The sequence below is a fragment of the Macaca nemestrina genome, chromosome 5 (genome assembly GCF_043159975.1).
Source record: "Macaca nemestrina isolate mMacNem1 chromosome 5, mMacNem.hap1, whole genome shotgun sequence".
In the NCBI taxonomy this organism is placed as follows: Eukaryota; Metazoa; Chordata; class Mammalia; order Primates; family Cercopithecidae; genus Macaca; species Macaca nemestrina.
The window spans coordinates 14303743-14316694 of record NC_092129.1 but is presented as its reverse complement, the minus strand read 5'-3'; the positions used below and the strand labels follow the sequence as shown (position 1 = coordinate 14316694).

Genomic DNA, 12952 nt, shown 5'->3' with positions numbered 1-12952 from the left:
TCTCTTTTGGGGCTCAGTGATCTATTTCTTTTTTCCTTTTCTTTTCTTTTTAAGACAAGGTCTTGCTGTATTGCCCAGGCTGAAGTGCAATGATACCATCATAGTTCACTGCATCCTCTAACTCCTGAGCTCAAACAATCTTCCCACCGCAGCCTCCTGAATACCTGGGATGACAGATGCACACCACCATGCCTGTCTAATTTTCGTATTTTTTTGTAGAGATGGGCCCTTGCTATGTTGTCCTGGCTGATCTCGGGAGCTCCTTGCCTCAAATGATCCTCCCACCTCGGCCTCCCAAAGTACTGGGATTACAAGTATGAACCACCATACCGAGCCTCACTGATCTATTTCATCATTCTATTAGTATTTTGCCAGTACTACATTGACTTAATTATTTTAACTTTACAATAAGTCTTGATGTCAAATAAAGCAAGGTCTTCTATCTTATTGTTCTCTTTCAGGAGTGCATTGGCTATTCTTAGCCCTTTGCAATTTTATGTAGAAAAATCTTTTGGGATTTTAACTGGGATAGCATCACATCAGTTGGAGGAATGGACATCTTTACAATATTGACTCTTCTAGTCCATAAACATGATACATTTTACCAGTTATTTAGCCCTCTTTAATTTATGTTAGTAATAATTTAGAGTTTCCTGTGTAGAAATTTGCACAGAGCTCTGGGTATTTGATGGGTTTTGATGCTATCCTAGGTAATATCATTTTTAACTAATTAAAACTTTTCTCTATTATCTTGCATGTTATATATTGTTTTCTTTAAAGAGTCACCCAAGAAATAATGCCTGACATATTACTTCCAATATAAATTGGTACTTTTATACTTCTTAGGTAGTACAAGGGTCTTATAATTCAAACATACCCTTAAAATGTATTCCCATATAATGTTTTCCTGTGAAGCATCACCTGGTTTTTAATGTGCAAACAACATAGACCACACATATCTTCCAATACAACATTTTTCAAATACTGTTTATATTTACATTTCCAAAAGAAAATTCTACATTTTAAATTTATAATAGTCAGGAAAGATGAGGTGATACATTTCAAATACAAGTGGTAGAATGTCAAAATCAAGTGTGAGTGTTTAGAAAACTCCCTCATGTGTCAGTAACGGAGTCTCAAATGTTGCTGGCCCTAAGAAAGACCATTTTACTGCATGGAAAACAAATGTGTATCACCAATCATATTAATTGTTTGGTGATCACATAATGATGTTTTAACCATTTTGCATCCAAACAACATGATTGCCTGTTATTTGTAATAGACCTTTGCTTATGTTTTAGTTACATTATAGAATTTGAGTCACGGTATAATGCATTATAAATTTCCCATTTAAAGTAATGAAAAATCAACTGGCATGGTGGCTCATGCCTGTAACCCCAGCACTTTGGGAGGCTGAGGCAGGAGGATCCCTTGAGTCTAGGAGTTTGAGGCCAGCCTGGGCAAAATGTTGAGACCTCTTCTCTAAAAAAGTAAAATAAAATACAATAAAATAAAATCATGAAAAATTATTATTTCTGACCCTCAGAAACTGAAATAATATTTTTTGTTTGTTTTAAGTCCCTAAGTTTTTAGGTACTTTATTATGCAGCAATTAGACAATCCCCCAAAATAATTTTTTAAGATTGATAATTATATTTCATCAGAGCATAAAACATTTCTCTCTGATACAAGGCCTCTGTTTTTTAAATGAAACCCAGTAGCCTGGAAGATCTTCAAAACAAGTATAACTAAAAACATGTTTCTGGCACTGTATACTTAAGACTGCCTATAGATCAAAAGGATAAAGATAGGCAACCCTAGGAAAATAGGCAACAGATAGCTAAAGAAAACCACAGAAGATGACTTATCAGTGGAAAAAACTTATGAAAGATGCCTAACCTCATCAGAAGATAAGTAACATAAAATAATAGTAAGATGAAAATTTTCACCCATGTCAAAAGAATGACAACCTTTGTTCTAATGAGAACATGTATAAATGGGAAGTTTTAAAAACTACTGATGGAACTGTACATGGCTACCATCTTTTTAAGAATCTTTAAATTACAGCCATGACAGGGGAACTAGCCCTCCTAATGTGTGATCCCTGAGGGAAGAGAAATTCATGAGGTGAGCTACTTGGTTACCTCAATTATCTGTGTGGATGGGGGCAGTTTCCTGACAGGACAAGCAGAGCATGGTGCTTCTATGGAGCTGAGGAGGCTGAGCTCAGTTCTGAAGCAGCCTGCACTGTGAAGCAGAGCGGCAGGGAGAAGGGAGCTGCTTGTGAGTAGGGTGGGAGCGAGGCCCAAGTGTACGTGGCCAAGAGCTTCTCAAAGGAGACTTCACAAAGCTTATCGAAGGATGGCTCCTACAGGTTGTGAACAGAACAGATACTGGAGGTTGAAGAGTGTAGGGACTTGAGACATCTGGCCTAGCTGCAAAGGAGAGGCCTTGTTACCAGAACACTAAGCTGACACACTGTAAAGGCCATCCCTTGGGAATAAGGACTACAACCTAGATTAAGACCTACTCTATACCCTCCGTTACCAAGCCTAAAACCACTCCTCAATGAAATCTGGGGGACTGAATTTGGAGATTGAATCCTATCAAATTGGGAAATACTTGGGGGCTTTCCAAATATTGGATTTAAGAAAGCATAAAATAGAAGTTCAGGCCAGTTGCAGTGACCTGTAATCCCAGCACTTTGGGAGGCTGAAGAGGGCGGTTCACTTGAAGCCAAGAGTTTGAGACCAGTTTGGCCAACATGGTAAAACTCTGTCTCTACAAATACGAAAATTAGCCAGGTGTGGTGGTGCACATTTATAATCCCAGTTATTCGGGAGACTGAGGCAGGAGAATTGTTCGAACCCAGGAGGTGGAGGTTGCAGTGACCATAGATTACACTACTGCACTCCAGCCTGGACGGCAAGGAGAGACTCTGTCTCAAAAAAACGAAAAACAGAAGTTCAATGTGGTAAACCAATACAGTCATGTGCTGCGTATACAACAGTGGTCCCACAAGATTATAATGTAGCTGAAAATTTCTCATCGCCTAGTGAAGTCATAGCCATTGTAACATCATAGCACAAGTTACTCATGTGTTTGTGATGCTGCTATAAACAAACCTACTGTGCTGCCAGATGTATAAAAGCATAGCACATACAATTATGTACAGTTATGTAATACTTGATGACAATAATAATGATGTTAATGGTTTAGTATTTACTATACTATACTTTTAATCATTATTTTAGAATGTACTCCTTCTACTTATAGAAAACATTAACTGTAAAACAGCCTCAGGCAGGTCCTCCAGGAGATATTCCAGAAGGCATCGTTGTCATAGCTCCATGCATGTTATTGTCCCTGAAGACCTTCCAGTGGGACAAGATGTAGAGGAGGAAGACAGTGATATTGATAATCCTGACCCGGTGTAGGGCTAGGCTACTGTGTGTGTTTGTGTATTGGGTTTTAACAAAAAAAGCTTAAAAATCAAAAAATAGAAAAAAGCTTATAAAGATACAAAGAACCTATTAGGTACATCTGTACAATGAGTTTGTGTTGTAAGCTAAGAATTGTTAAAAAAGAGTCAAAAAGTTTAAAAATTTTGTAAGTTTATAAAGTTAAAAAGCTATAATAAGACAAGGTTAATTTATTGTTGAACAAAGAAAAAAATTTTAAATAAATTTAGTGTAGCCTAAGTGCACATTGTTTATAAAGTCTATAGTAGTATACAATAATGTCCTAGACCTTCCTATTCACTCACCACCCACTGTCTCACCCAGATCAACTTCTAGTCTTGCAAGTTTCTTTCATGGTAAGTTCCCTATACAGGTGTAGCATTTAAAAAATGTTTATGCCATATTTGTACAGTACCTTTTCTATATTTAGATATGTTCAGACATAAATTCTTAATGTTGTGTTACAGTTGCTTGCAAAATTCAGTACAGCAACATGCTGTACAGGTTTGTAGCCTAGGAGCAATAGGCTATACCACATAGCCTAGGTGTTTAGTAAGCTCTACCCTCTAAGTTTGTGTAAGTACACTCTATGCTGTTTGCACAACAAAATCACCTTATGACACATTTCTCAGAATGTATCCCCATTGTTAAGCAACACATGACTGTAACTGAACTACTTGATAGAACAAAAGTCAACATTGACAGTCTTCAGAGGAAGATAACAGAATTCAAAGTCCCTAATAACGTGTATCATCCACAATGTCCAACATACATTACAAGACATGCAAAGAAACAGGAAAACGTTACCCATATCAAGAAAAAAGGAGACAATAGAAACTGGCCCTGAAATGGACCAGACGATGGATTTAGCAGATAAAATCTTTAAAATGGCTGTTATAAATATGCTTAAGGTCTTTATAAGAGAATAGAGAATCTCTTAAGATAAATGAAAAAACTGCTTAAAACAGAACCAAATGGAAATCCTGCACTAAAAATATAAAAACCAAACTGAACGTTTTACTGAATTAGTTTTACTGCAGATTGGAATTTGTGGAAGAACTTGAACGCAGATCAATAAAACATTTCCAGTCTGAAGAACAGAGGGAGAAAAAAATATTGAAAAAAATGAACAGAGCTTCAGGGACCTGTGGGACAAATCAAATTGTCTAATGTGAGTCAGTGGAGTCCCAGAAGAAGATGATAATGGAAATAGGACAGAAAAAAAAATACTTGAAGATATCATTGTCAACTTTACTTAAATTAAGAAACCAAACAGAAACCAAAAAATTATAGATTGACTTATAGGTCCAAGAATCTCAGCAAGCCCCAAACAGGATAAATACAAGGAAAACCACGCCTACATACATCATATTTAATGGTGAAAACCCCAAAAGCAGCAGTCCCCAACCTTTCTGGCACCATGGACTGGTTTTATGGAAGACAGTTTTTCCACAGACTGGGTTGTGGGGGTGGAGGATGGGTTCAGAATGAAACTATTCCACTTCAGATCCTCAGGCATTAAATTCTCATAAGGAGCACACAAACCAGATCCCTCACATGTGCAGTTCACAATAGGGTTTGTGCTCCTATGAGAATCTAACACTGCCACTGCTCTGACAAGAAGCAGAGCTCAGGCAGTAATGCTCATCGGACTGCTCACCTCCTGCAGTGCTGCTCAGTTCCTACAGGTCCATGGCCTGAGGGTGGGAGATCCCTCCCCTAAAGCAGCCACAGAAAAATTGATACATTCAATAGAAGAAAACATTGATACAAATGACGGCCAACTTTTCATCAGAAGCAATGGCAATCAGAAAAAAATGAAACAAGAGCTTTAAACAACTACAAGAAGAAAAGCCATCCTAGAATTATATAGCAAGTGAAAAATGTCCTTGAAAAATGAGTTAACACAAAGACATTTTCAGATAAAAGTCACTTTCTGGCCTTCTGATGACTAAGAGTTTCATATTACAATTGCCAAGCCAGATCACCCAAGCACTAAAGAAACAATATGCAAATGAAGCTTCCAATTATTAATATGTTCTGGAAAATAAGAGTAATTATTGAATCTAGAAACTAGATCAGGATAATAGAAACAGAAAAGGGAACATTTGGAAAACAAAAAGGGTCCTTTGAAATTAAAATATATGCAAGATGGAAGAACATTAAAAAAGAAAATATAACACAAATGAAAAATTCAATAGAAGAGTTAAAAGGTAGAAATTAAAGTTACCTTCTAGAAATTAGTATAAATTGACAAATGGAAAAAAGAATAGAAAAGAAAATAAACCATAAGGTCAGTCTAGGGTGTTCATTATCCATATAGGAATTTTTTTTTTTTTTTTTTTTTTTTTTTTTTTGAGACGGAGTCTCGCTCTGTCGCCCAGGCTGGAGTGCAGTGGCCGGATCTCAGCTCACTGCAAGCTCCGCCTCCCGGGTTCACGCCATTCTCCTGCCTCAGCCTCCCGAGTAGCTGGGACTACAGGCGCCCGCCACCGCGCCCGGCTAGTTTTCTGTATTTTTTAGTAGAGACGGGGTTTCACCGTGTTAGCCAGGATGGTCTCGATCTCCTGACCTCGTGATCCGCTCGTCTCGGCCTCCCAAAGTGCTGGGATTACAGGCTTGAGCCACCGCGCCCGGCTCCATATAGGAATTCTTATAGGAGCTACCAGAGAAAAGAATATTACCAAAGAAATAACTGCAGAAAATTTTCCAGATTGAAGGACATGCTTCCAGATAGAAATGACACAGTAAATGCCCAGTAAAATGGATGGAGAAAGACCCACACGAAGGGACATCATTTTGAAATTATAAGACAGTGGGGGCAAAGATCCAGAAGCTTCTGTAAAAATGAGCCTAGAAGACTCTGGAGACGAAAACTAGGTCCCATGGAAAGGACTGGGAATTCAAATAACATGGAACTTCTCAACCCACAACTCTGGAAGCCAGAAGACATTTTTGGGGGGGGAGTGGCTGATAGCCTAGAATTTTATATTCAGGCAAACGAAGTCTAATGATACAATGAGGGCATTTTCAGTCACACATGCAAAAAAATTACCTCTAATGTATTCTTTGTCAGAAGCTACTAGAGGATGTGGTGCATCAAAATGGGGGTCTAAACCAAGATGGCGACATGGGATCCAGAAGCAAAAGGGCATCCATGCATCAAGAGGGTTCGAAAATTCCAAGATGGTGGGGGAAAGAGAACTCATGATGTCAGTTGTTCTGCAGGCCTAGAAGCCTGGAAAATAACCAATCCAGTTTGGGGTAGGAGTCCAGAAGTTTCTAGAAGAGATAGCTCCAGGGAGATGATTACCTGATGTATTTTCAAGCAGAAATTTATACTTGTGAAGAAGAGTTTGGGAATTCATTATTGATAGGTATATAGAAAACTAAGCAACCCCCATAAAAAGAAAAACCTGTGAGAACAGAAATATGAACGTGTTCCATGTAATTGTGAATAATTGTTCTATAAGCATAACATGAATAATGCATATATTTTTTTAAATGTATTATCTAATTCTTGGAGGCTTATGGAGGGATGTGGGAGAAGAAATGTGTGTGTGTGTGTGTGTGTGTGTGTGTGTGTGTGTCTAAGATTCCTAACTAATTCATCATTTGGGGAAGAAAAAGTTATATCCAGGTAATTTCAGATTATTTGAAGTGTAAATTAGAAGGAAAAAGGGAAAAAATTAGAAGGAAACTAAAACTTTTGGCAGCATACAGAGGAAAATACTGAGTATATATTTGCCATGTGTGTGTTTCTCATCTATTACTGCATAAAAAATTACCCTAACAACTTGAAACAGTAAGCATTGATGATCTTGCATAGTCTCTCTGAGTCAGGAATTCAGGAGTGGCTTAGCTACGTGGTTCTGTCCTAGGTTCTTTCATGAGGCTACAAGTAAGATGTTGTCTGGGGCTGCACTCATCTGACACTAGGCTGGGGCTGGAAGATGGCTCAGTCACATGAATGAGACCTCAGTTCCTTTCTATGTGGATCTCTTCATAGGACTGCTTATGTGTCCTCATGACCTGGCAACTGACTACCCTCAGAGAGAGTAAACCAAGGAGGAAGCTATAATGTCTTTCATGACTTAGTCTTAAAAGTCATCCGCTATCACTTGCATCGTACTCTATTTAAAGCAAGTCACTACTAAGTTCTAGTTACACTGAAGAGGAGAATTAGGTTCCACCTTCCAAAGGGAGGTGTGTCAAAAGATTTGTGGACTTATTTTAAACCCATCACATCACAATATGTGTCAGATAAAGGAACTATCATTTTAAGATATAAAAAGATGAATCAATATGCAGATAAAACCCCAATAGAAAAAAAATCAAACAGGCAATTCACAGAATAATAGATACAAATGCCATTAAACATTAGCAAAAGGATACTACCTCCCTGATAGAGATGCCAAAAATCAGAGACTTGTCATATCAATCTCATTGTAAGAGTTAAAAGATTACTAAAAACACCAAATTTTGATGTGTACCAAGGATGGGAGAAGCACATTCTCATAGACTGCTAGTAAGAGTATAACCATTAGGCATAGCAATTGGAAATACATATGCAAACCTAAAGTCCATGCATATCCTTTGAACTGCCAATTCTGTTATATGGATTTTTCTAAAGAAACTATCAAAGATATGTAGATAATTGTGTTCATCATAGCCTAGTTTATGTGTCAAAAATGTGTATACCAAAATATAATCTATAATATGTGTATTATATATTGTCTACATTTTATACATATTATCATATATGTATATATTATATCTATAATACACATATTATATACATATATATTTTATGCCTATAATACACATGTATACATATATAGCATACTATGCATAAATTATTAATATATGCAATTTAATATTAATATATTATTAATGTATTACTATCCTGATATATAATATTAATATAATATTAATATAACACTATATTAATACATATTATATTGATATTAATATTATACATTATAATGTATAATATACTATAGTATACTATAGTATATAAAATATGTATTACATATTATATACATAGCATACAATGTATATAGTATGGTATGTATACTATATATAACTATAGTATATACATACACATATATAATATATAACACACATATAGATAATATATAATACACATATATTATCTATATTTTGGTATATACATTTTTGCTACTATAAACTAGGCTATGATGAACAAAATTATGAACATATCTTTGACAGTTTTTTAAGAAAAATCCATAAAACAGAATTGACAGTTCAAAGGATATGCATGGATTTTAGGCTTGTATATGTATTTCCAATTGCTATGCCTAATGGTTATGCTCTTATCAGCAAGTATATAAATATATATGTATCTGTTTGTATATGTATATGTAGGAATAGTATATATAGTATATGGTATATATGTATATGTATGTACTATTATGTATATATAGTATACCATATATGTATTGATATTTTAGTGAAATAAATTGTAACATATTCATCTGATGCAATAATATGCACATACTAAAAACTGATGATGTGGATGAAGATTTATTGTCATGGAATAAAGCAGTGTAAGCCTACCAAAAGAAAAGTAGAATGGGAATATAGAGATCTGTAAATATTAATTAAAGAGACATAGAATCCTATTTTTAAGACCCCAATATTCTGTATTAAATCTATTATCCACCTGACAACTTATATCCGGAACATAGAAATTATTCTAACACAATTTTAGACAAAAGCTGAACATATGCTTAAAGAGAAGAAAATAAGTGAATAAGCATGTATAAAGAATTTCAAAAGTATTCATGGTGAGGGAACTGTAAATTTAATCTACAATGAGATACTTCTTCACACCCAGTGGAAAATTTAAAAGCTTCACAAAACCAAGTGTTGGTGAGGATGCAAGGAAACTAACTTTCATATATTTCTGGTAGGGATGTAAAATAGTTCAACTATTTTGGAAACAGTTTGATGGTTTATTATACAGTTATATACACACTTACCATATGGCCCAGGAATTTCACTCCTAGGTATTTACCCAAGAGAAGAGGAAACATATAACCACAAAAAGACTTCTGTACAAATGTTCATCACAGCTTTATTCATAATAACAAAAACCTAGAACACAACCCTAATGTCTATCAATAGATAAATGAATAAAAAACTGTAGTATATTCATACAATGAAATCCACTCAACAATAAAAAGCATACCCACAATAGCACTGATAAATCTCCAAAACATTCTGCTAAGGAGGGATAACCTGAAAAAGATCACATACTGTATGCTGCCATTTATATGAAATTCTAGAAAAGGCAACACTAATTTATAGTAAAAGAAAGCAGAAAGTAGTTGCCAGGGGCCACGAATGAAAGCTGGGGAAGGGGTGAGGCAGGAAAGGATTGACAACAAAGGAGCATAAGATAATTTAGGGAGTGATGTAAAAGTTCGGGCTGGTCTCGAACTCCTTGCCTCAAGGGATCCTCCTGCCTCAACCTCCCAAAGTACTGGGATTACAAATGTTAGCCACTACACCCAGTAAATGTTCTATATCTTGATTGTGGTTTATATATATATATATATATATATTTGTTAAAACTCATCATACTATGTACTTAAGATGTATGCCTTTTATTGTATGTAAGTTATACATACAACATTGATTTAAAAAATATATATCTATGTTTTAACTTCTGTTAAGTCAAAATATATATACATAATCTGAATATATATACTACATGATAAATACATATACAGATAAATATCCTACATGAAAAATATGGCTGAATTTCTATTAAAGCAAGTACTCAAAAATAGGTGAATTCTGAACATAACTCCAAATATATCTCAAGTAGTATTAATATTTTTGGAATAGAGAGAGAAATACAGGTAGATATAGAAAGATAGATGAACAATGTGTTTTGTAGTCACAATAACTCCTGCTTATATTGATTTTCTCAAATATTCTTTGTAGGTAGTCGACTATGCCCAACTTGTTCAGCCACGTTTTGATAAAGCCCGTGAAACATTAGTAGAAAATACCATAGCTGAGGCCACTGCAGCAGCAATTAAAGTTGTGAAAGAAAAGCTTCTCATGGAACTGCAAGCGAGAAAACAAGGTGAAACATCTTTTTAAAATGTGTGTTTTAAGTTTAGATAAAAATTAAGCCTGGCTACTTGAAAGCAAGGACTTTGTTTAGCTCATCTTGGCATTCTTGGCACTTTACACATGATAGACTCTTAACAAATGGTCAAAGGAATGAATATACATAAACCAATTCAAAAGCAGAGAAAAAAAAATTCAATTCTAGACCTCTAAGGAAATGAATCAGAAGGATTCAGTTAGGATGCTTGTAGAATTTTGTCAAGTTCTACAACAAATCCCAATGGGAGGATTGTGTTAATATTATATAATAATTTGGTAAGAATTATCATATTTACTATTAAATCTTCTCATGCAAACATGAAATCTCCATTTTTTAGTCTATTTTTGTCTTTGTATAATATTTGGTATCTTTCTTCATGTATTGTCTACAGTTTTCTTAATAAGCTTATTGCCAGATATTTTGTCATTTTATTACTAGTGAATGGGATCTTTTTATAATATTTTCTAAGTAGTTATTAACAGTGTGTTGGAAAGCTATTTGATTTTCATATGTTTATTTATAACTTTCTACTTTATTAAACTTACTTTCTAGTTCTGATGGACTTTCAGTTGATTCTCTTGGGTTTTCCAGAGAGCTAATCATATAATTTGAAAAGAAGTATAGTTTAAACCCCTCTTTTTCCAATACTTATATTTATTTCCTTTCTTGACTAATTATGTAGATGAGCAATTCTGGAATGTCAAATAGTGGTTGTGATACTGAGCATCTTTAAAGGGGTTCTTGTCAATATTTCTCCTTCAGGTTATTAAGTATTTTTATCTGGAATAGATATTGAAAATTGCCAAATGCAGTCAAGTTCAGTGGCTCATACCTGTAATCCCAACTTCTGCGAAGCCAGAGTGGGAAGATCTCTTGAGGCCAAGAGTTCAAGATCAGCCTGGGCAACAAAGGGAGACATTATTTCTACCAAAAAAAAAAAATTAGTTGAGTGTGGTGGTCCATACCTGTAGACTCAGCTACTCAAGAGGCTAAGGTGGGAGGATCACTTGAGCCCAGGAGGTTGAGGCTGCAGTGAGCTATGATCACATCACCACACTCCAGCATGAGCAACAGAGAAAGAACCTGTCTCAAAAAAAAAAAAAAAGAAAAGAAAAAGAAAAAAGAATGAAAATTATCAAATGTAGTGCCAGCATCTTTCAAGATAATCATTAAGTTTTTAATCCTTTGACCTACTGATCAGTTATACTAATGTATTTTCCAACATTAAACAATTCTTGTATTTCTGAAATAAACCTTACTTCATCACAGTGATTTTTTTTTTCTGTCAGAGACAGGGCTCTCAGTATGATTTCCAGGCTGGTCTCTAACTCCTGGCCTCAAGTGATCCTCCAGCCTTGGCCTCCCAAAGTGCCATGATTACAGGCATGAGCCACTGTGCCCATTTTCATTATTCTTATAACATACTTTGTTTTACTTTTGTTTGTTTATTTAGGACTTTTCCCTATATTCTTAGATGTGACTGGTTTATAGTGGGCGTGGGGAGAGGTGTTCTCTATTTGTCAGAGTTTGCTATCAGTTTTTTTTTTAACTTTTTGTATAAATTAGGAAGCTTCTCAACATTTTCCGTGCTCGAAACTATTTAAATAGCAAGGAAATTACTTCTCCCTACATGGGCAAGGTTGAGTTTTTGCTAGATGAGGACACAGTATTTGCCTAATAAATCTGCCTCTCTTCTTTCCTGTTAACCTATAAACAAATAAAATAATGGTGCCCAAGAGATTATAAAAAACAACAAAAAGACCAGCACTGATATCGCATGCCATCCAAACAGTTATCTAGACAATCTAGAGTGAAGTTATATTTTTACTATCAAAATTTTACCTTCAAAATGAAAATTGAAAATTGAAAAATTGAAAATATCTCAGACAACTTACAAACTGAGGCTGGAGAAATATTGGCTCAGACTACTAAAGTGGCTTGTTATTCAACCTACTTAAGGCTGGACAAAATGAATTTATTAATTCATTCAACAAATACTTGAGTACGTACTTTGTGTTAGACATTATTCTAGGCACCAGCAATACAGATGAGAACAAGACACATAAAGTCCCTGTCCTTGTGGTGCTCACATTTTAATAGAGGGCAGAAGGCAATAAAAAATAAAAATAAAATAAAATAAAAAAAGGCAAGGGAACAGATGGAAAAAATATATAACATGGTAATGGGGCAGACAGTGACTGGAGTAGGGATACTGAAGTGTTGAGATGCCCAGAAAGACATCTCCAAAGAGGGGACATTCGACTGAGATCTGGACCAGGGCGGGAAGTTAGCCGGGCTCCTGGAGGAAGAACAGTGATCTGTAATGTTTCTTTCACATTAAATT

The 12952-nt window shown here is 35.3% G+C and overlaps 1 protein-coding gene across 10 annotated transcripts in view; it reads left to right on the top strand.

Annotated features, from left to right (window-relative positions):
- Positions 1-12952, top strand: part of LOC105492058 (adenylate kinase 9) — a 189032-nt gene that overhangs the window by 63272 nt on the left and 112808 nt on the right. For 9 of the 10 annotated variants that reach the window (XR_003020488.2, XM_071096284.1, XM_071096283.1 and 6 more), the window contains one exon: positions 10437-10581. Coding sequence is in view for 9 of the 10 variants with exons in the window: in XM_071096284.1 (XP_070952385.1) it covers positions 10437-10581 (145 nt within the window). In the remaining variant the exon portion in view is untranslated. Of the gene's footprint in view, positions 1-219; positions 362-10436; positions 10582-12952 lie in introns of those variants that run through there. The other variant, XM_071096286.1, reaches the window with a different exon arrangement.